At 44.4% G+C, this 25,273-nt stretch overlaps 1 protein-coding gene across 3 annotated transcripts in view; it reads left to right on the forward strand.

The window, feature by feature from the left end:
- The window catches only part of LOC311149270 (transmembrane protein 104-like), a 64,734-nt gene extending 41,026 nt beyond the window's left edge, over positions 1-23,708 (forward strand). For all 3 annotated transcript variants that reach the window (XM_084186392.1, XM_084186393.1, XM_084186394.1), the window contains 2 exons: positions 8,588-8,681; positions 21,452-23,708. In XM_084186392.1, coding sequence (XP_084042518.1) covers positions 8,588-8,681; positions 21,452-22,215 — 858 coding nt within the window. In that variant the 3' untranslated portion in view covers positions 22,216-23,708. The remainder of the gene's footprint in view (positions 1-8,587; positions 8,682-21,451) is intronic.
- Positions 23,709-25,273: the final 1,565 nt, after the last annotated feature.

Below are 25,273 nucleotides of genomic sequence, written 5' to 3' on the forward strand. Positions count from 1 at the left end.
CAAATAAACCTACCATTAAAATTATAGACTGATCATTTCTTTGTCAGTGGGCAAACGTACTAAATCAGCAGGGGATCAAATACTTTTTTCCCTCACTGTATGTATATATATGTATAAATGTGTGTATGTGTGTGTGTATATATGTATATGTGTATACACACACACACACATATACATATATATGTTACTGCACTACTAAAACAATCTCGGTCGACCAACAGCCTAACGACCGAATAATCGACCAGTCGACTAATTGTGGTCAGCCCTAAAAATGTGTGCGCACTCGGTTCGCAAGTTAAGTTCAGAGGTACTAAGCACTCTCGGCCAGCAAAAGCTATTGACGTGTCTGAGCCCTTAGTTTCAGTTTTGAAGATTGTGTGTGTGTGCACGTCTACGGTGACACCAATAGGAAGCGTGCTTCTAATTTGAAAACTTTAGGCTCATCTCAATCAATCTGTTGTAACTGAATATCTACAGTAAAAAAAAAAATGTATTTATGTTCGTCAAGAGTGCAGGTAACGACTGTCATTTTTTAATCAGAAGAAAAAATAATGTTCATTATGTGATTTTTAAAAACTTGATACATTTTAATTCAAACATTCCTCCTCGCTGCAAATACCGAATGGTGTTTATGATGTATGCCTCTTAACACTGAATTAAGCCCCCCTGGTCCATGCAGTAGAAATATCCTAATCCTCCTACTCTGTTAGTACCCTACTACCCTTGTTGAATATGTGATCATGCAAGAGCTTGAGACACATTTGTGACAGTCTGTAGTGTTCCTCTGCACACAGATTATAATGGAGAGGCCTAATGTTTGTATCCCTAAATCAGTTAATTCAATTTGTCTCAATAAATTGACTGAGGCAAAATATAGCCTTGTTTCTTAATTGCTTTCATATTTTCATTAGAGCCAGTGCTGGGTGTTGGTTGTTTAGGAAATCTGGCAAGGCAATCTTTTCTATTCAAGCATCAATTTATTTGTTAATTAATGTCGTTTTTTAAAATTATGGCTGCTTGATGGTAATGCATTTTGGTGATTAATGATGCCGGAGGTAGACTCTCTTTCATCCTGACAGACACAAAGTGCCAGAATGGTTGAGAGTGCATGGTGCTGCTGCCCCATAGGCCCTCCTCTTTCCTTCTCATATATGTTGCCCCTCCTTTTAATCTCACTCTCTTCTGCCTTCTCATCTCATTTCTCTCCTTGTTCCCCTTGCTCTCACCATGTTCAATTAATCAATTGACTTGTTATCACCATCAGTATGGGTTTATACATCTCTCATGGGCTTTTATGGCCTATTTTATATATACAATGTATAGGTTACCCACCAAAACCCTTGAGTCTTTTATCATACAAGCAAGGCAATGAAACAGCCAGTAATATCCAATGATCTATTTCTTGTTATACCTGTTCTTCCTCTTGATATTAACACATTCTCTAACCTACCACCAGGAAATACTGGTATCTTCTTTGCATTGTACCAGCCAAACCATTGTCCACTTTTGACCCATCTTTTGGGCCTGTTTTGTGCCTGTGTCTGGCTGTATCGACTTCCTCTGTTCTCCATTCCTCTCAGCTAATGTCATTGACTGAGCATTAATGTGAGGAACTGCAGATTTTGTCTCATCCGTACCGCAGACGATTGATAGATGCACTTTTGGCTTTATCTCAGTTTGAAGTTGGGAACAAATTACGTTTTAATTTTTTCACATTCACAATACATCCTATTGAGGCTCATCATCAGTGTCACTTATGAGTGTGAGGCAAAGCGACAGCCCAGCGATGGACAGCCTTGGCAGAGCCCGATTAGATCACTGAGATCAGTGGGTCCATGCTGTCGGTAGTGGATTAGAGTTTCTGTGTTCGCCACCATACCTTCACACTCCTCCTGTTGCTGTAGAACGTCCCTCCACTGAGTACCAGTGGCCAGCTGGGAGAGACGCTGGCACTTTAGTGTTCATCACACGTCGGCCCAGTCTCCCGGCTCGCACCCATCAGTCACTGCAGGGCTGCAACCACAGACCTGCTCTCACTGGCCTCTGAATAATGGTTCCAGTCGTACAGTCACTCAGAACAGACAAACCCTTTCCCTCTCTGAACCACAGGAAACACCACCAGAACAAGCCTTTGTTTTAGAGTATAGAGGGTGATGGTTCTGAGAAGAAAAGGAGTCTGAATATTAGCAATGAATATGCGTTGAGTAGGGTTCAATTTGGTTGAAGGCAAATCAACCGACCTGGCGTTTTAGTCAAATATGTGTTTAGTCTGTAGCAGTTGTCCATCTAGTTAGCCTATCCATTCGCTTGTGCACATGCTGATTTTTCCATGCGAGATGACGATATCCTGTCAAACAGCCTTCCATAAATTAAACACAACAAACACATACTAAAAGATTGTACCTCGCTCCACTGTACCTGTATAAATAAGTAGAACTGCATCCATCCAACCTCTCTTGTTTTCCCTTTTCTTTCGAAGGAAGTTGAAAGGAAACCAGTGACCTCGGTTGAATTGTTATTTAATGCATTTTATCGTTTATCCTCATTAGTCAGAAATGAGCCGGAATGGAAGCCTATCTCCCGCCCACCCAGTTAGGTTTTTCCACGTGAAATCTGTCCGGAATGAAGATTAACATCTCAAACAAATGGCTGGGGATCTTGGGACTGTGGGGATTGAGAATAGTAATCCTTGTTCTGCTGTTTGATGGTGGGTGGATTACAGTGTTCCAGGCTGCATGACCACATGGCATTCTCATGACCACGACCGTAGAGAATTCACCCTGAGTGGTCTCTGGCTTCCGGGTTTTCATCCATTAACCATCTCCGCCTCCACCCAAACACCAGCCAGAACGGTAAGCAATGTAAGAGCAAGATGCCGAGCAGCTTTGTGGCAGTAGCAGTCATGTGATTCAGTACTCTATGATTTTTAAATCCAGTCCCAGTAACTGACCTATCCTAGAGCACCAAGACAGCTGTGTGGTGGTAGTATCTGTCTGACCCCTCCAGAATGGGGTAACCAATATGGTGATTAATTATTCAAATGGAAGCATGGATCAGAGATGTGTTATGTGGGCCAACTGTAATGGCTGAAGTGCCCACGTAAAATGTGACCTTGGAGAAATGCTCACATATGCAGCGATTAACCAGACCAACGGATTGACTCAAAGATGGAATGATGACGCAAGCTAAAGCTAATCAAAGGCTGTTGCATACACGACTCCCTCGCACATAAATCTCTCACATAAAATAGTGATTACTTGTTGACATTGATTGTCAGCCACTTTTTCCACCATGATTTTAGGAGAGATGATGGACACTGGCAGATTATGATGAACCCAATGATTGGGTTTTTAAGTTTGATTGATATCAATTAATTTGTAGTTCCCACAACAGTACGTTTCATGATCACACACCATCTCTCAGCTCTATAACCAAACTGAGAGGGCGCTAGGAGCCATACTGTTGCACTTTCAACAAAAGCACCAAACCCAGAAAATCTTCTTCTCCAGCACTCTGGTGACTCTAGTCCCATGGTGATTGAACTGACTGAGGTGGGTGAGTCATTCCCAGCCCCCCAGTGAATGAGCTTAGCTCCCCTCCATGCACAGGAGGTGGCCTGCTCAACTGGGGAGCTCATTACTGTAGCAATATGGCTGTCTGGAGTGGGATGGCCTGGTGGAGGTACTTACTGTGTGAAGAGAGAGAGAAATGGAAAAAAGAGATGGAGAATGTGGGAGAGGAGGTGGCAGGAGATCTCCAGGCCCTCTGGTCCTGACATTGGGACATGATGAGAAACGGATGGTGTCCTTTGAGTGTTCTCATTTTCTGGGTCACCATCAATGTTCCCTCAAAACAGATTAGGCACTGAGCAAATTTCAGGTCTGCTGAGCACAAACTTGAACGTTGTGGAAATTCTGTACAACTTCCGGCGCTTTTACTGTGAACACTGGCTGTACCCGCTTTTAAGTTAACAGTGGCCAAGTAGACTACTGTGGCTATTTGATCATAATGTAGGCCTACCAGAGTGGAGAAAATGCATCCCATAACATTTTAACATGGAAATATCTATTGAAAGCTGTTCTATGATACAGCCTACAGTAGCAGCCAATGTGTGGTGTTCATTGTAAGCCTACATTCCATGAGACTTTTGAAAACATGCAGAGCCTGACATGAACCTGTTTAGCCACTTGTCCCTCAGACAAGGAGGTGACTGAAAATGTTGTTGTATTGTGTTTGATGCAAGAAACCACTTTACAAAATAACATGTATTATTGTCCCCACACCATTTATTATAACAAAGAATCAAACAAAACTGTATGCTACTCTCACTATTGGCTTCTTGGCTTATTCAATCATGTCTTAAAATACAACACTGCCCCTTTAAGACATAAAAAGCTCTTTACCTGACTCACTTTTCAAAGATGGCTAGAAATGTACACGTTTTGGGGTAAACAAACTCCTCTAGTAAAGTTGAGTGAAGTTCAACTTTGTGCGTCTCTGCGCAGGCTGGCAATTCTGGGCGACAGTCCTGGGGAGCTGCGTGCAGGAACATTGGTCACCATCTAAATTAAGGGTCTGTGTATAGTGCCAGAATTGTGTTTAAAACACAATTTACTGTATGTTCACCTGGCAATAAAACCTATATGATAACTAATTATTATGGCAAAAACAGAACTACTACATGTTCTCATGTCATTGTTATCAGATAAGATATTGTCCCTAGGGGTCTGTTGGTTGTCTCTTCCCTCCAGAAGTGCTCTAATGGTCTGTGGAGAGAGAGTGTACCCTTTCAGCCGGGGTAATAGAATAAATCTGTGTTTGAATCCGTCGTCAGCCTGGTCACCTTTGCAGTTTTCATCTCTGACTTATTGTTTATTGCGTTTCACTCAAGTGTGTGATTGTGGCAGGTTTGGTATTGCTCACCGTTATCTGATATTGAGGCAAGAAATGTCTGACGCTTAAGAATGTCATTGTCGTCAAAAGTGAAACACTCCTAGTCATGATTGAGGGTGTCACTGCCGGAACAAAATCATCACCACACCGCGAAGAGAGGGAAGGAAAATAATGTTTTCTCCACGTCAGGGTTTGTTCTCATTATTGATACATTTATTGCATAAGCTTGAAAGGTAATCACTTTCTGGTTCAGGAAAGAACATGCATAGACAAAAAAATCTATTTCAGTGCAGCGCAGGGAAGAGTGAGATGGAAAAGAATCAGTAGAGCATCTTGAACGTAGAATTAAATGCATCGAAACCAAGTGCCAGTCAATCTTCTTAAGACATGGAACTCTAGCTATATTGCCTTTGTTTCCCCCCCTCACATACTTGTCAGGGAGTGCTTTGCTTCCTGTGTCTCCTTGACAGTCCTAAATAAGTCCACCTGAGTGCTTGGCTGGCCCGTGGGCACTGAATCCGTCTGCTCCGGCCCTTATAGCAGAACCGCCTTTCAAATGAAAGATCACTGAACACAGACTGTGCTCAGGGCTAGGGATTTGAAAGGACATGTTTTCAGTGTCATTGGTTCTGAGGATGATAATAGCTGGCCCAAAATGGACTTGAATTGAACCACAATCCCAACTGCTTTATTAGTGACGTTGTCCTCAAGTCTGTCAGAAGCCATGAATGAATCAGCCTTTGATTAGTGAGGACTGATATTATTCCCGGGCCATGTTAATATGTCCTGTCACAACAATTTTCAAAGTTGTATACGCTAGCTATACTACCAACCATCACAAAATGGTGTTATATGCTGGCAGTCGATATAAGCCCTAGTTGGTTTCAAGTATCATCTGTCAATCTAAAGCCTGGTCTGTAGACTCACAGTAAGTTCAATGTTGAGGACAGGAGAGGAGATTTGTGTGTGTTTGCCTGCCAGTGCAGTCAGCTATGGTGACATGACTCACCGACCACATGCAGACTACCTCCAGATGCCCCTCTCCATTTCCTATAGCTCTAAAAACGTCAGTCTACGGCTCTGAATTTGCAGCGTATAATTAATGAGGTTTCTTTTGGCCTTTTCACCTACTTGTCCCTGTCTCCAGGCTCCTTCTCCTTCCTGTAGTAAGATGGTGCAGAGTGTGTAGTTCTAGGTTCTGAGGAGAGTGACTAGGAAAGTGTTATCTCCTGCAGCAGTGCCTCTTGTCGCTCAGTCTGTTCCTCTGTCTCGCTCTCTCTCTGTGACCCCCGCCTGTGCCCTCCTGCTCCTAAGGACCTGCCAACTCTGGGTCTGAGTCACCCTACAGCACATGGCACCTGATGCCCTCTCCCCTCGCCCACACTCTCTCTGTTCCTCTCCTCCCCATACTGTACACCAGCCAGGCCTCTCTTGCCTCCAGCCCTGGCCCCTCTGCCAGCCTTTCCTTCCGGTCCTGGCCTTGGCATCGCTTGCCAGTGTGATGTCAGCCCATTCCCCATCCCATTTATCATTATCATAAAAAAACCTTGTTGACAAAATGGTTTCTTCCATCTCTGCTCTCTCTGTCAGAGATTTAAAGGCTCTCTCCAACTTTCTGTAAGTCACTGATGGCCTTCACCGACAAAGCCTTATCAAGATACAGCACAGAGCTGTTTTTGCTGTGTGTATTCTTTATCCATTTGAATTGTTTTGTGTTTTTGTGTTGCTCCCTCTGGCTGTTGTGCTGTGGTTGAGTGCAGTCCAGTGTCCTGAGGCCTTATTGTTTGGCTGTGGTGGTGGGAGGTTGTAATTGGTTAGAGGAGGGGTCTTGATTCATGTGTGGTGCTTGGTGCCGCTGACTGCACAAGAAGGGTGAAATTCATCAGCCACTCCACAATCACTATGCCTCCCCTCTCTCTCTCTAAAAAAGATCAGCTTTAAAACGATAACTTTGTTTATTTTCTCTTTCATGAGATACAGACAGTTGTTTGCATCATCTCAATGTTTTCTTACTTTCTGTTTGCTTTAAAAATGTATTTATTTCATAGCAGACCCACTCAGCTCTCCCCCTCCAGCCACATGTACACTACTGCCTTAACACCAGAGTCTCATCCACAGAACTATCTCCTCTTCTATAGAGACCATATATTGGCTCCAGCTATGGCAGTGAAGAGGTCACGTTGTAACATGCTCTTCGCATTCATGGAGAATCTCTGTTTACATGGGTATTCATCAGGTCCAGTAGACTCTCTCTCTCCAATGTAAACCCTTGAGGGCTCTATTCCTGACAGGCACATATCCATCACCTCTGAGATGGCAGCTACCATGTCTTCTCAGGCCAAGAGTGGTAGCAGTCCATCACTTGGTGGCAGATGGATGGGAGGTATCATCAGGCCTGTGATGGAATGTTGTCTGGCTGGAGGATGAAGTATGGCACGTTAGACTGCCTCAGACCACAGGTACCGAGACGGACACAGACACCGCCGACCATTCAGCGCTGAAATATGTCTCGCTGTCACTCAACCGTTAACGACTTAACTTTCTTTAGGACACTCCACACTTTCCATAATGCCTCCTCCATTACACCTTAATGAGTATTGCAAATTTATGTCCATCGCTCCAAGATATAGTACATTTTCGGGAATTCTGCACTGATTTGTAGCAGTCACCCGTAGCCGGTATTAAGCACTATTCAGCACTTTCATCTCCTGACACGTGGGATTCACAATTCTCCATAATTCTGGAAATAATAAGGTCTTAAATGAGTCTGGTCCCTCCCTTCCCCGTCGGCTGGTCTCACTCTGTTGCGTCCTGGGCATTAGCATTCAGCCAGCACTGTACCCTTCCCTGTCCCCAGTGGATGGCCTCCATGTGCAGGTAGAGGCTGTCTACATTCTCTGTCCTGTCTCACACTTATGTCACCAACACTGACCTCTGTGTCCTGCCCTCACAACCCATGGGTCCACCCTGTAAATACAGCACAGAGGGAAGGGGAGAGAGTGGGTGGGTGCAGGTAGGGGGAGGGTCATGGGAGGGGTCAGATGTCCTGGAGAGTAAGACTGGAGCCGATCAGTTTACTGAGTGGAACATTTCTCCTCCATCTGTCTTTCCGTCCCCACTTTGGTCTCCTGATTGAGCTCTCACCCCCAGGCCCTGTTAGAGATGATTGTGTCTGACTGTGTGTGTTCTACCCTGCGGGCTCCTCTTCAGATGACATGCCACTGAAGTGACTGGCCTTGAGATCACACGTCACTCAACCTCTGCTATCAGACATGGGATTGTCAGGGAGAAGGGGAGCGAGACAGAGAGGAATAGCGAGGGGGCTGATTTCACTGATGATTGCAACTCTCGATTAGACCCATCTTTGTTATTAGGCAATCGGAACTATGATGGCTTCAAAGAATTTCAACTAGAATGTTTTATTTTGGGGTTTGGCATCTTGGTGTATATTGCGTGGAAAGGGAATAAACAGCCTCATTTACTTGCCTGTTCTCATCAGACAGTTTTATCTCTATTTTCATCTTGGAAAAATCTAATTGTACCATTTGCCATTTTTTTTCCCATGCTGTGGACTTAGAAAAGCATAAATGTGGAAGTATAAACACTAAACCCATACACACACTCGTTTGTGGAAATGTTGTATAAAGGGATTACAATGTGTTTTAAGATGATCCCCCTCTCTCCCTCTCTACAGAGCATCTTCACTGTGATGTTGGGCCCTTTCGTCTTCTTTGATGCACAGAAGACCAAATACCTCCAGATCCTCACCTCACTCATGCGTTGGATCGGTAAGAGTAACCTATCTTACGATATCAACTCGCCAATACCGGTCAGGGCGTTTTTTAATGAAGTTATACAAACACCATAGGCTGATAGAGGTTGCTCTGGACAGACTCGAGGCACGCATCTTCAAATAATCACATTAAATGTGGATCTCAATTTATTTTGTAAGTAGAGCAATTCAAGCTGTGAAATTCCCAGGAACTTTATCGAAACGGTAAGTCTGTCATGGGTATTTATTTAGGGAGCGCTGTAATGTGCATTATCTCTTCCAAGTTTGTCTGCATGATGGAGGGTGTGTCTTTCCTTCCTTTAAATATCACACTCCATTATCCCCGTTTCACGGTCTCACGCCTTCTCCCAGATTGCTCTTTGCCACTGTTGCAAATGTTTAGAAAAAAACAACAACTTTATTCCACCTGGCTGAAGGTCTGAACCTTGGTGGGAGCAGTGTTCGCTCCTGCTCCCCTCCCTCTCCCTCTTTCATTCCTCTCCCTCCCTCTCTTCCTCCCTCCTTCCTCTCCCAACCTCCCTCTCTTACCTCCCTCCTCTCCTCTCTGTGGCTCCTGGGTCCGTCGATCATACGGCAGTCCCGCTCCGTGTCGTGATTCCCATCTCCTCTCATCCCTCAGCCTGACAAGCCTGACAGGCCGTCCCAGGCCTGATTGGACCATCACTCACAGGGCGTCGGACGAAAATAAAGCGCCCGTCCTGGACCTGCTGTTAAAATCACAACACCACTGAATCATGGCTCTCCCGCCACCCCCGCATGGGCATACTGCGTGCGCCCACAACAACACACAGGGCAGATATATATATACACACACACACAGACACACGCACACACGCACACAGGTGCGCATGCACATACACACATAGTTGCGTGCACATAAACAACACACACACTGTCCATTATCTGGCTATCTTCAAAGCACCCTGTGATTCTGGCTACACCCCTACCACTCCCTCCTCTATCCCCGCCCTCCCCTGGCTCTACCTGTGATTGATTGGCTGTGTCACCTCTGCAGGCCTCTCTACAGCACCAGCTAATGATTCAAAATGGCCGCAGTGGCAGCTCTTTGTTTCCTGACTGCACCAGTGCCACTTGCCACGCAGAGAGGATAGATGGCCTGCCTTCAAAGCATAGGGCACTGAAAGCTGAGGGGTTTAAGCAGCCATCAAACACAGGGTTGGAGACCGTTTTAAATCCTATAAGAAAAACATTATGGGCCAAAGTTTAGGAGGAACAGACATCTAAAGAAGAATGTATGGGCTAGACAGCACGCTTGAGTCCTAAATCTCGTGTCAACAATGTTATTTTTTTTGTTTGGTTAACTTTCTAATGTTTAGCTCATGTCTCAGAGGAAATGTAAATTGGGCACCAGAATTTACACTGGAGACCTAATTGATCAATTTAAGTACTGCTTAAATTTTTTTAATGAAAGGCAAGTGGCTGTCTATTAAAGACGTATTCAACTGATGTTGCCCTCTCAAATTCGTGTTGAAGAGTTTTCTGGCCATTTGTGTGGTGCTGTGATCAGGCCAGGGACAGCATAGCCCATCTGGCATCTCCACCCTTTCTCTACAGTTTCTCTAGTCTCATTTTGACACAGACACAGCATCTGGCTGTACTAGATTTGCTGCTAAACCCTTAGGGCTTGTTTGTGAGGCTATACCAGCCTCCCAACCCTGAAAGAGAGAGCTCACTGACAAAGGTCTTGAGTAATTGGATGTGCAATAAAAAATAAAACCGGCAAATGGACAAATTGAACTCAGTTCGGTACCGCATAAATACACTGAGCAAAAATAAACGCAACATGCAACAATTTCAAAGATTTCACTGAGTTACAGTTCATATAAGAAATCAGTCAATTGAAATCAATTCACTAGGCCCTAATATATGAATTTCACATGACTGGGAATACAGATATGCATCTGTTTGTCACAGATACCTTTAAAAGAAAGTAGGGGCGTGGATCAAAAAAAGTCAGTATCTGGTGTGACCACCATTTGCCTCATGCAGTGCGACACATCTCCTTCGCATAGAGTTGATCAGGTTGTTGATTGTGGCCTGTGGAATGTTGTCCCACTCCTCTTCAATGGCTGTGCGAAGTTGCTGGATATTGGCGGGAACTGGAACACGCCGTCGTACGCGTCGATCCAGAGCATCCCAAACATGCTCAATGGGTGACATGTCTGGTGATTATGCAGGCTATGAAAGAACTGGGACATTTTCAGCTTCCAGTAAATGTGTACAGATCCTTGCGACATGGGGCTGTGCATTATCATGCTGAAACATGAGATGATGGCGGCGGATGAATGGCACGACAATGGGCCTCAGGATCTCATCACGGTATCTCTGTGCATTCAAATTGCCGTCGATATAATGTGATTGTGTTTGTTGTCTGTAGCTTATGCCAGCCCCTACCATAACCCCATCGCCACCATGGGGCACTCTGTTCACAACGTTGACATCAGCAAACCGCTCGCCTACACGGCGCCATACACGCTGTCTGCCATCTGCCCGGTACAGTTGAAACCAGGATTCATCCGTGAAGAGCACACTTCTCCAGCATGCCAATGGCCATCGAGGTTGAGCATTTGCCCACTGAAGGCGGTTATGACGCGAACTGCAGTCAGGTCAAGACCCTGGTGAGGACGACGAGCACCCAGATGAGCTTCCCTCAGACGGTTTCTGACAATTTGTGCAGACATTCCCACAGTTTAATCAGCTGTCTTGGTGGCTGATCTCAGACGATCCCGCAGGTGAAGAAGCCAGATTGGACGTACTGCCAAATTCTCTAAAATGATGTTGGAGGCGGTTTATGGTAGAGAAATGAACGATAAATTCTCTGTCAACAGATCTGGTAGATTTCCTGCAGTCAGCATGCCAATTTGTGCTCCTTCTAAACTTGAGACATCTGTGGCATTGTGTTGTGTGACAAAACTGCACATTTTAGTGGCCTTTTATTGTCCCCAGCACAAGGTGCATCTGTGCAATGATCAGGCTGTTTAATCAGCTTCTTGATATGGGGGGGTGTTATGAGGATGTATTATGCTCTCAAGGCATTGTCTTTCCTGTTAAAGATACAGTATGTAATGGTTGCCCTGCAGCAAGAAAATGGGACTTGGGAGTGATTCTTTTAAGCTGTTATCCATTTTATCTGACTCCTCTCCTCACTCTGTTTTAGCTCCACTCTTTTCACCCACTGAAGCTCCTGAATTGGACACGTTAAATGATTAATAAGAATAACTTGAGTGCGTGCGTTGTAGCATAGCTTATGACTTGGCAAAGGTTGTGACTTAGCAAAGCTTTGGTCTCAAGGGAGGAATTTAATACCAACTTAACGATATAATGAAACTAAAAGTAAACCTCTTATTTCTGTCACGATGATGGGATTCATGATGCATTGTGAATACGTCTCTGGATTAGGCCCGTGGTTTTACACCTTAATGTACCAGGTATCTACTAATCATCCTATGATTCCTTCTCTGCACCTTAAAGCCCCCTAATAAGCATGAACAACAGATCCTCATTAATATTAATGAAGTGTCACTAACACTGTGTAAGGACTATTCTTTTTTTTATGAGACTTTTTATAAGGAAACTGAGAATGTCAAGATATGTTTGTGAAACTTGTAACAAGTTCTACAGGGTTTTTTGTTTTCAGTCAGAAATTATTTTGATAATGACACTGATGTAGTACAATATGATACGTTTTTAGACAGCAATTATGTTAATGTTCTTGTCACTCTGAAACAATGCCCCAAAATCGAACCACATTATTCAAATTCTTCACAGGGTTCTCACCTATTGATAACACACATATTTTTCTAAGTACTTAGTACTACTGAGCTTTGTCCTTTTTTCTCTAGTGCCAACCAGTATGCAGTTATCCCTAAAATAATAACTGCATTATAGCATATACTGTCTTACAAAACTGACATTGCATGTTACGGTCACATGCGTCTTCCACTTTTACATTAACCTGTATTTGCCAGATTTACAGACCCCCTGGTTCAATTCCAGGCTGTATCACAACCGGCCGTGATTGGGAGTCCCATAGGGCGGCGCACAATTGGCCCAGCGTCGTCCGGGTTTGGCCGGTGTAGGCCGTCATTGTAAATACGAATTTGTTCTTAACTGACTTGCCAAGTTAAATAAAGGTAAAATAAAATAACAAATAAATGTAATTACTTTTCACCGCTATCAGATCCTCTTTTCTTCTAAGATGTCAGATATTGATACCTGCATAGGTATGTCCCCCGTTCAGCCACTTCCATCTCCATTGTCTCATGGCCCTTCTCTTTCATACTCATTACTCACCTTAGACAAGGGGCAGGTGGCCAGGCTCCCCTGCCTGCCTCTCCACTCACCCATGATGCCCTATGGGGGAGTTCAGGGTGGGGCAGGGTGATGGTGGTGGGGGATGAGGAGTGCTAAGTAGAGTGCAGAGTGGGGAATGTTAGGGGAGATGTGTTGTGTTGGAGCCCTGCTCACTGCCTGTGGCCTTGTCAGTGTCACTCAGCTGAACCCCCTGTCCAACCAAGCTCACTACACACTTTTTGTCTTCCCCCACTGAGGACATGACTTACATAGTGGACACAGATGGTGTCATTTGTTGGCTTTTAGTCCAAATTTGTATCCCTCTTGTAACTCCGTCTCCAGTCCCGGTTATGATCCCATCACTCTGCTTGTAGCTGCTTCCGTCCATGGTCCCACTTTGCTAGACCCATTAGAAGCTATTTGTGTAGCCCTGCGTTCAGCCCCATTTGGATTTTCCATTTGTATTCCTGTTTATTATTCCTCCTACTCTATACTCGATTCACTGACCCATTCTTTTAATGTCTAACATCTGCCTATCACAGTTCTGTTGCCCTGATGACCTCATAGGGTCTTAGTGTAATTACTATATCGCTCACATACTGCACCCAGTCTCTATGAACTCTCGTAGGTGCTTTAATTGATATTTACATTTTAGTCATTTAGCAGACGCTCTTATCCAGAGCGACTTACAGTTAGTGAGTGCATATATTGAGTGGTGTGAGTGGTCAATAATGGACGGAAAGGCACCTGGCTCGGTAAACAAATATTAATCACCCCTCTTCTGTCTCCACAGGGATGGATGGATAGGTGAAGAGCCTCAGAGGCACTATTTATTACCCTTACAGCCATGGCATATGGATCCTACTGTATGCTGGGAAAGGAGAAATCATGCATTCTGAGAACACTGTCCTCCCACTGTCACATTTGTTTTTCTAGACATGGTGAACTACACCACCACCCCAGCCAGCCCTGTGTGGAGTAACCTCCGGCTCAATAGGAAAAGAGGCTGTGAAATGAACTAGGGCTGTTACTCTCTCTGGAGAAACGAATAGCTTAAACCACAGGCCCCAGACCGCAATGATCAGTGGATCCCTATCCAGTCCATCCCATTGTCTTGGTTTAGGGAGTAACCAGGGAGCTTTATAGCTACCTATTGCCATTTCAAGCAGAGAGAGATGGTAATATTTGTTTTTGAAGGTCAAGGAGGGAACTCTACTAGTGGCTGGTTGAGCGGAACCTAAGAGTTCGCCCAGAGAGGCTAATGTATAGTGCGTCTCACGGGGAACGTTGAAATATGGTTGGGCGTTCATGAACTTTCCAACACCAGCACAGTTCAGAAGTTAAAGGAAAACTCCAGATTGGAATGCATCATTCCTTTTCTTGTCACAACAGACATTACTTATAGTCAACACTGACCACGGAATTGTTCAGAGAGAAAATCTGTCTTAGTTTGACACTTTTATCTCTTTCAGAAACAAAACATAAACACAGCTCAGATCCTAGGTCCACTTTACTCACATCTCTGCTGAGTTTTGATATGTAGAGAAATAAATGTGGCCAGCTTTTTGGGCACCTGTTCCTGTTTATTATTGATGCCCAGTGTTTCATTTTGTAATGAGAACTTTGATTTGATAGTGAACAAAATTTATAGGACTTGATTAGGGAAAAACTTGTCGAATGTGTGGTGTTCCCCAGGATCAATTGGAGCTCAATACCCTGATAACTAAGCCCTTAATCATGACTGTTGACTTCCGTCCCTCGCTCACCTCACCGTGTTGTTGTCGTCACCTCCATTTCCTTGAGGGAGGAATGAGAATGTAAGACACAGTGTTTCTAGAATGTTGTTACCGGTTTCCGCTTTTAACCATCTTTCTCAGGGTTTCGTCATTGGGCGACAGGAATACTAGAGGTCAAATGCAAAACTTGCTTTGAACATTTTACATTTGTCTCATTTGAAATAAATGTCAGACCAGAACATGATTTGATATTGAAGACAGAGAAGCAGACAAGAATTTGCTTTATTCATATCTTGGTGTCTGCACAGTTGTCTGCTTTGTACTTCCATTGCATCATGAACCAAGCTTTCTATGCTCAATAAATTATTTGATGCGGTCAGAAGAAAAAGTACATATTTATATTCTGCACACGGAATGTTTAATTATTGTTGGATTGGTGTTTTAGCTAACCTGGTGCAACCACACACTAAATTGACTTAAACATTTGACTCCTCTTCTATTAGTTTGTTATACAATTTAAAAAATGTCAGCAGTAGCACAGAAGAGGTTGTTGGTTTTAAAACGTCTGCAGTTGAGAAGTTGAAGGAAAAACCCTGACCTCAAGGCAGCCTCAAGCGGATGTGTTTTAGAGTTCCCAGTGTTTGGAGCGTGGCTTAGCTCAGCCTTGTGGTAAGCAAGGCAGGTGCCTTTTATTTCTTATCTTTGGCCTAATGTGCAATTTGCAGCAGCACGGCTGAGTGATTGGACTAATTGATGTTTTCTTGAACACTAGATAATGTCATGGAGTTTGACTCGACTCTGCCCTGTGGAGTTGAGCTGCTGTATGGGGTGCTAAATGGCAGCCCTGCTGCAGTGCTGCGCAACCTGATCGCGGGGCTTGCCTCGAAGTAGCCAGGCAAGCAGGCCATTATCACCAGCTATCACACACGCAGTGGCTGTCCTGTCCCCCGCTTCTGATAACCAAGACTATGATAGGATTATAGGATATCACCCAAAGAAATCTGGAGTAAAAGATTCTGCAAACCTAGAAATCGGGCAAACTGCCAAAGCTGCTCAATACCACTGAGACTTAACCAACTGGTCTCATCATGGAGCGCATCGCTTAAAGAGCAATTACACCACTTTTCAAACTCATTTTCAATGTCTACATATGTGAAAACCGTGCATTTTTATGTTTTATAGAAAAAAATAAAGTAAAAAAGTTCTACCCGATGACATCAAAAGTTAAAATGTTTTAAACACTGAGATTTGCAGTGACGTGGGGAGCAAGAAAATACCCTCCCTTGGGCTAAAAACTCGTTGCAGGTTTTGAAAATCACTGTTTAAAAAAAAAAAAGTTTAATCCTACCCTGTGATGTCACAGAGAAGGTCCTTTCTTCCTTCTTGTTTTAACCACCGATCATAGAAACACTGATTTCACATATTATGTAGATACTGATTTGGTGCTGGAGGTAATGAATGTGAGGTTGAAAAGTGGTGGAATTGCCCTTTAATTAATGATGGGATGATTGCTGCAAAGGAGTGCTGCTGGAGTTGGACTTGGATTGTTATCTGTTAGGGAATGGGAGGTAGCAAGAGGCCAATTTGTATACCAGTGGAGAGTAATGTTCCTTTCTATTGTCAAGGCCTGTGCTAGAATAATATCCCGTATGTCTTTTAATGTCAGAAAGATGAAAGCACATGAAAAGCCCTTGACCTGTCAACTGTTATTATGGACTCTTCTTCCCACATCAATTGCAAAAACCTTTGTACAGGGAGCATACTACTCACAAAATCAGAACAGTGGTGTGCTTCAAAGCTCCTCACCTGAAGTCATTCTGTGCTCCTTAATGAAGTCAAGGAAACCCGTCCCAGAGGAGCAGCTGAAGAGGAGACCCTCTTCCACAGATACTGTAGTCTACAGCTCCTTGGGAGGTTGAGAGTGCCGGCAACCTTGGCTTAACAGCAAATGGTTTGTTTGCTACCACTGGAGATACAACTGTAAGTGCCTCCTCTGGGGGGCTTTTAAGTTTAAGCATTCCCCACAAGGTCATTGTCATCCCCATCTAAGTGCTATAAATCACCAGTAGCAGTTATGTGGATGTGATATGTGACTGTTTGACACCTGCTCAATGCACTCAGTCCCTCCCCGACGCCGTGTGACGAGTGAAACCCGCAGGCAGTCGTATAGGGCAGAGCGTGTCAATGTAAAAGTCCAGGTAATCACCATATCATCAGAGATATCATCTCTACAGGGAAAATGGCTCATCCCATCTGAATGAATTAGTTTTGTCACCAGAGTGTCCGTCGATGGAGAGGCAAGAAGGAGTGTGTCTATTGTTGATTGAGGATTACCAGGAGGATGAAACGAGAGCTTCAGAGTAGACTCCATCAGGAAGTCAATGACACTGCCCTTTAGAGAGAGGAGAGCAATATGGCTGCAAGAAGGAATGTAAAAAAAACACACACAAAAACTGCCATGTATACTGATTATAATTCATTACAGTGGTTGTAGAATATGTCATTTGCTGTGAATGTATGATGCAATGATTTATTTAATGCTGGCTCTATGCTATTACCAATGGCTGGTAATCTTGTAATCTGGCTAACTGCGTTGGATTTTCTCTCCAGACACAGTGTCCCCGTGCGTCTAAAGCACTCATAGTGAAGAAAGATTTGCTCCTATTCTTCGCCGTTGGACAGATAAAACAGTGAGATTCATAGCTAAGGCTGCACCAAGTACTATAAAACCCACATGGTTGCCCTATCTCCTGTAGCATGATCCAGTTGAAAAGGAATGATGAATGAGTACATTATCAAAATGTACTTTGTTCTACTTAGTGTCCAGTTCTTTCATCTGATCGACTTTCAATCTCTTTCAAAGATAAGAGGAGTTGGTTCAGTGCCTTAAGTAAGACAAATGAGGCCTTGTCTTTAATGAGCACTAAAGCATGATAGTCGGGATCAGAGCCATAAGAGAGAGATTCTCTGTCACTCCAACTTTAGGGGATAGAACTACAGTAGAAGGGTCGACTATTCTTTGTTATTTACGGACCGTTGTTTACCTTTTGAAGCTCACTTGTTCTCTATCACAGACGTGTGTTTGTCAAGCAGCTGCCAAAGTAATTATTTAAGTTGTGACCTGGCTATGGCTTCCCGATCTATAACCCAGAAGGTAGCACCAGTTATTTGGGTGGGTTCCATTCAGCCGCTCCAGTATACCTGCTCAAAATAGAGCCGTGTCAAAGATTGCTGCCAATGTCATTCCACTCGAATACCACCTGATGCCTGCTGACCTGAAACTCAAGGTGAAAACGTCTTAAAAATATCTTTCCCCAAAACTCTCCCTGCCCTTCACACTGTCTGATCAGCCTGTGTTGATACCCGCGGAGCCGCCCTGCCCTTTTGCCATTCACTATCAATTTGAGGCGCGATGCCGAGCCTCCTTTTCCCAACCTTTGCTCTTTTCCCACCACACGGCGGCACAGGCTAAGTTCTCTGTCAGCTTTTTAAAGGGTGGCCCTTCCCTCATAAAGGAGCCAGTCACCGACCGTGTCACCGGGGGTTTTACAGATCAAACCCTGCCGAGAGGAGCGCACTGGGCTGCGGCGTCAGAGGCAGATATATCAAGATGAAGACTTTAACATAAATTCCAGTGCCATTTTCCTCCATGCTTCCATGGGCCTCACCGAGGGGATAGGAGGGGAGAGTGATGAATCACTGGGCGTGTTGCTCCACGACAATCTCACATTATAGCCCTGCTGGCAGAGAAAAGGCCCTGCTGGCAGAGAAAAGAAGTGTTGCTCTGGTGAAGGTTAAGCATCTGTACCCTAGCCCTGTGTGGTGTCCTGTCCTATAAGACTCTCTTAATTAAACGCCCCCAGCCCATGTTCCTTCCTGTATAGCCTGTTACCGTTAATGTCAGGGAGTAGAGGAGATGCTCCTCCCGCTGTCCTTCCTCTGTCATGGCGAGAGCGACGGCTCCTTTTGATGGCTGTTTCACACATAGAGGATGTACATTAGTTCTCGGGGAGAGAGCGAAAGAGGAGAGGGAGAGTACAGCAGGTAGACTGTCATATAGCACATTGTGTTTGATGCCTGAAGTGAGAAGAACAGCTGATAACTATCCCCACTGACAGTCATGTCCAGTCTTACTGTGGCCCATGTTAGCACGTTGAGTGTTGACAGCATCTGCATAGTTTTTCCATATGCTTTGACGTGATGTCTTTGTGGATTCTACTTGTTGTGAAGGTATTATTTGCTCTTATCTGCTGATGTCCTTGAGTGCTTGCCCACTGTCCTGCCCACTGTCCTGCCCACTGTCCCATTCTCTTCATGGACTGTGTTAAAACAGTTCTTCATGGCCTGCTTCTCCTGTCTTGAGCCAACGTTGACACTGGATCTAGGCCAGATATCCATTCAATATTGACTATCTGAGCCTAAATCCTCAACAGGTCTGGGGCTTTGGCCACTGCTGGGCATCTTTATCTGAGTGTCCACCCCAAACTAAGTCCACACAAAGCAGAAGGAAAAACTTGTTTTAAGATGATCCTGTCCTATTTTAAGATGAGTAAGTAATCACATGAGTAATTCTTAGCATTTAGCCTGTTAGTGAACACCTCCTGTCTTATTTCTGCTTGTTCTCCCCAAAGGCATAATCCCACTACTTGTTAGCTATCCTACTACCTCTGGTCGATATCCCCCCCATCCTCTCCTCTGTACATTTTGTCCTTGTAATTGGAGTGAATAATTTCATCCCCCTGACATACATTAAAGTGCCACGGCAGAAGCACACAGTACCTGATTAATAGCGGCAGATTAAACCTTTACCCCCTTGCTAGTTCTGGAATAATTCACCTGTGCCCTGAAGAGTGTAAAAAAAACCTAAAACAGTGGAGGAGTGTAGCAGAGGACTACACTCCTGTCCCGACCTCACCCAATGCTAATGAGAGAACTCAAAGGAGGAGGAGGCTCCCGGTGTCAACCCTCTCCCCCGTCTCCTCCCTATACCCCCTCCCGCCGCCCCAGTAGCTGCAGATTAATTGGTCATCAGCTGGCCCCTCACTCAGGCCCTATCTAAAGAACCAATCCATCCTCCCCCCTGACACTGATGGGTTGCCTCTCCTGGCAATTGGGCCCAGATGGATGCTGAGATTGCCAGCAAGTACAAGAGAGCTTTGCCTCTACTCTAACCTGCACAGCTACACAGGGGTGTGTGGGTGTGTTTTGAAGTGGGATACTAGTGGTGCGGTGGAGGGGGGTGAGGAGTGACGCAATGTGCGTGCTGAACGTCACCCCATGGGGTGGACAGGCAGGACTCTGAGCCTTTAACAGGACTGGCATCCATGCTTAAAGCTTTCATTTAGTAACGCCCAGCCCAACATCCAGAGAGGCAGTCGCACCAATCGATTTGGCCACGGCCTTTGCGCAAACAGTAGGAGGTGGAGACTCTGATGCCTTTGTAGCACCCAGCCTCCAACCTCTGCTGACTTTGGGTTGGATGAACTGAGAGAGAGCCTCCACATACTGTATATAATCCATAGCATAGCATTCCTGTAGGCTGTAGTTTTTGCCTGCGGGATAGTTTCTGGGTCATTAAGTGGTTTCAGTATTATCCTCATGAGGCATAAAGCCTCCTGCCCTTTGATGGGGTGATGTTAGTTCATAACTAGATGGACTGCATATTGTTTCTGCATTCAGCTGACTGGTGCTGGCTGGCTTGTGTTTCTACCTGGATGGCCATGCTCAGACAGCGGGTGGGGCATTAGCAGCATGAAGGACTGAGGAGGAAGCTGAGTTATGTGTCCGTCCTGGCCAGCTCAGCACTCTCCCACAGCCCATTAGGGCCTAAATGATCTTACCTTGTCAGCATTAATCTCTTTCAGATTAGCAATGGTAGAAGGCTTGCCCTTTAAAAGGTATTTTTAAAAACAGTGGTGCTATAATTTTACATTTACATTTTAGTCATTTAGCAGACAGTCTTATCCAGAGCGACTTACAGTTAGTGAGTGCATACATTTTCATACTGGCGCCCCGTGGGAATCGAACCCACAACCCTGGCGTTGCAAGCGCCAAGCTCTACACGGGGCCTATGAAGGGTGGGGTGGATTAGGGGAGGGCTACATAAAGGGATCGTTCCAGGGGTTTGGCCCTAATCTGACCTCTGGGATGATGCAATATCTGAACCCATCAAAAGCATTCAGGGGTAAAGCAGCGTGTAGCTTTGCCTAGTTGGCATGCACCGGATCACAAGTTGGCATCAGAAATATTCAATAATGTGAACCCGGTGACCCGAAATCGAATGTCATAAAAATGTATCTGTATTAACTGTATTCTTAAATGGCTCATCATGTCATTTCTTTACTCGGCCAATCCTATTACAGTTGTCATGACATGATGTAGGTATATTATAGACTTGGCCAATATTTAGCTTACAATTTAATTAACTTTTTACATTGAATATTATACTTTACCCAAGTAAAATATGGGTTTGGTTTGGTCTAAATTGTCAAATGAAAGGACATTTGAGCTTTCTTTTAACATAAAAGCTACACTTTCAACTCCTCCTAGTAGATAGCCTCAAGGGATCATTGATTTAAACTGCATGAGGCTTTAACAGACCCTCTGTGGGAGCTGATGTTACCTTTGAAATGTTGCACACACACACTACTTGTTTGTTTTGGTGTTGTCACATTTCTTAACTCCAGTACCCGCTGTTTTCCCCTGTGTCTTTCAGCGTTCACCATGATGATCATCCTGGCTCTGATCCGTATTGGTAAAGGCCGGGGCGAAGGCCACCCCCGTATGGCCCAGATCTCTGGCGTGCCAAACCTGTTTGGAGTGTGTGTCTACTCCTTCATGTGCCAGCACTCCCTGCCCTCCCTGGTGACGCCCATCTCTGATAAGAGGCGTGTGGGAACCCTGGTGGTGTGTGACTATGTCCTCATCCTTGGCTTCTACGGCCTGCTCTCCTTCACAGCCATCTTCTGCTTCGACAGCTCCCTGCTGCACGACATGTACACCCTCAACTTCACAGACAACTGTGACGTGCTGGACATCGCCGCGCTGCGCTACTTCCTGGGCCTCTTCCCCGTCTTCACCATCAGCACCAACTTCCCCATCATCGCAGTCACGCTGCGCAACAACTGGAAGACCCTCTTCCACCGCGACGGGGGCACCTACCCCTGGGTGGTGGACCGCATCGTCTTCCCCCTCATCACCCTGGTGCCGCCCATCATCGTGGCCTTCTGCACCCACAACCTGGAGTCCCTGGTGGGCATCACGGGTGCCTACGCTGGCACGGGCATTCAGTACGTCATCCCCGCCCTGCTGGTGTACTTCGGCCGGCGCCACCTGGAGCCCATGCTGGGCACGGACGAGGTCAACAAGCACCAGTCCCCGTTCCGCCACACTTTCTGGGTGTGGTTCGTAGTGGTGTGGGCTACCTTCTGCCTCATGTTTGTCACAGCCAACATCATCCTGGAGGATACCAAGAAATGAGGACACTGACTGACTGTGAAACACGGGTTTCTCTGTGTGGGTGTCTTGTATTTCTACGTTTTCTCTATCTGAGGCCTTACAGAACTTGGTACAGTTCGGACGGTGTGCCTTTTTATGCCGCTCTTGTAGCATGGGAAACCCTTGTAATTAAAGCGGTAATCAGCAGTTGAAACAATTATAAAGTATCCTCCCCGCCCCTGTTTCGGTAAAAAGCTAGAGGATGGGGCCATTATGTAAATGTAAACCGTTCAGATATTCAAATTATAGTTTTAACCATGTTTTGAGGGTATATAGTGTTTATTTACATTTACTTTGTTTACAAACATTAGAGTACAACAAGCTTATATTCTAGGTTCTGATGGGGTTTGAGAGTTGAACTAAGCGGATGTGGCATTTATAAGTTATATTCTTCAAGAATCAATAGGTACATATCAGGGACCAAATATCTAGTGATTATAGTCCAGTATGAAAGGTGCTACCGTATGTAGCAACAAAAGGAAGAGGACCTGGTTCACTCTGTTCCAGTGTCCCTCTGTATAAAAATACAAGCTGGACAATCAAAGACCGTATTAGCAAGGCATTGCACTACACAACAGCACTGTTTTTTAAAAAGCATATACAAAGAGCTGGTCAACGAGACAGCGAATGGTAGCCATTTTGTCTTTTTGTCCCTTGTTTCCAAATGCCTCATTTAAATCCCAAATAACAACTGAGGGAAGGAAGGATAGAACAGGGAGGAGTCAGTGTTCCTCTGGACCTTCAGAAACAGTGTTCTAGCTAAACATGGCTAAAGACAGAATATGCTAAAACTATTGAGAGAGCTCAGTGGAGGAAAAAATGAACTTGGCATGGTAAAAAAAAAAAAAAGCGTGCTAAATGAATCAGCGATAATCAGTTTATTATGGCTGGCATTTTTACATTCCTCATTGGTGGCTCTAGTTCTCTTCATCTTCCCCGTGAACAAGGAACCTTTGTCCATGACAGATCCCTGACTGATGGGCCTGTGGAAGAGCTCAGTCTCTGGTCATCAGGAGACTGATCTGGAGTTCAGACTCTGTACACATACCACCCTCATGTTTTACTGTTCACCATCAAATCATCAGCCCTTCATCAGCTCCATGTCAGCACCTGACTGCTCTTTGTTGAACTTTGACCCCAGAAAGTTATCAATGGACACAGGAAGGTTTATCTTGGCTACATCATCAGGAGCTAACTGGTACGGTGCCTACTGTGCCCACTAAGACGCCTCTACGGTAGTCTCAATATATCTCTTTTTGCAATCACTGGTTTGCTCATACCATCTGTCTCATGTTCAATCGTAACGAGAATTTCTCAGCTGGCTGATTTGTTGTCAGCTCTTTACTTGAGGTTTTATTACAGTTTCCTGGTAGCTCAGTTTGATCTACTAATTAGATTTTACTTCCAGGCATGTGGGAACAGCCTCTTCGCCCCGAGCTCTGCTCATGCTAATGTCCACCTTTATACGCTTCTGTCTCCTCTGCTCTATAGCATATATATATTATGTCCCATTATAGTCATCAAGTTTGGAGCCCAACTACAGGAGTCATACGTTGGTGAAGCTTCAACAGTATTGTTGTTGGGGAAGGTAAATGTTTTGTGGTGTAGGGTTCCATACTACACGGTCACATTTAGAACAGTATTTATCTTTTAGATGTAAGTGGTTGTAGCACAGTAATAGCTCAAGTGTATCGTTAGCTGCCTGTCATGAGCACACTCCTGGTCAAAAAGGGGAATACTTATTACCATTCACGGTTTGCACCCGCAACATTGCACAAGTTTGCACATAATTGCCTTAAGTTTTACCTTTTGTGTGTTTAACATAGACTTTTGCAAACTGTTTATCATGAAGATGTTTATAAGGGTTGATTATAAGGGTAGATAAGTATGGTATTTATCTAATACTAATCTAACAGTCTTCAATGGTATTCTTAACCCATCAATATATACAGCATGACACTATTTAAAAGGCATTAGACTAATAGTCATGCATTGTAGCATATTGATGGCAGTAGGGTATTGTTGAGGACTATTGAATGAGATACCTCTGCATGTTGTTTGTGTTGTGTGCAGTGATACTGTGTTAGGACAGAAAAGAAAGAGTGCTGACTATTTCTGTAACACTGCTTCTCTCAATCTTGTGTTCCTTCTCTTCAATATTGGGTTCCTTCTGGTAATTATAGTATACATCAGTGGAGGCTGGTGGGAGGATCTATAGGAAGACGGGCTCATTGTAATGAAGACGGGCTCATTGTAATAAAAGGAACAGAGTCAAACATGGTTTCCATATGTTTGTGTTTGATACCGTTCCATTTATTCCATTCCAGCCATTACAATGAGCCCGTCCTCCTATAGCTCCTCCCACCAGCCTCCAGTGGTATACATTACATTTCTGCATGCAGCTCCTTCCAACATTCTGCAGCCAGTAGTCAGTTGTTCCTTTAAGGCTCCCACATTGTGATGGTGATAGTTGCTCTTCTTCTTTATCCTCTTCTTCTTTTCAATACAAATGTGCAATATGTTTTGAACTGGGTTGGGGAAGTAAGATTTCAAGCGAATATTTACTGTTTCTGAGAGTGTGTGTTTGTCTGTGTGTGTATACGTGTGTATGTTTTGTGTGTGTCAGTGTATGTGTCACTTTGAAAAGAGTTTAAATGTGGATGTCTGATGAATCTTGTTTGGAGTTGTGAAATGTGCCTTTTTCCCGGGGTTATTGTTTCCATTAATGTGTTGACTGTGTTGTTTTTCCTGACTCGTCTTTGTTTTAAGCAGCCTGTCAAATATGATCTGCATGTAAGCCACTTCATTTAACTGACAACCAATATCTCCTCAAAATAAACTGGGAAATCCTTATCTTCTAAAGTGTGGGTTCGCCTCTTGTCTTTGTGACTTTGAGACAATCTTGCAATATTAAAGGAGCTATATGTAATATTAACATTGTAATTTCAGAACATTTCCTTAATATATCAACATTAATAGTGGAATGATAGTGTTTCGCAATATATTTTTCCTAAATGTTTTTATTGGGCCCACACAAAAT

The sequence above is a fragment of the Coregonus lavaretus genome, assembly GCF_964263955.1.
Source record: "Coregonus lavaretus genome assembly, chromosome: 2".
In the NCBI taxonomy this organism is placed as follows: Eukaryota; Metazoa; Chordata; class Actinopteri; order Salmoniformes; family Salmonidae; genus Coregonus; species Coregonus lavaretus.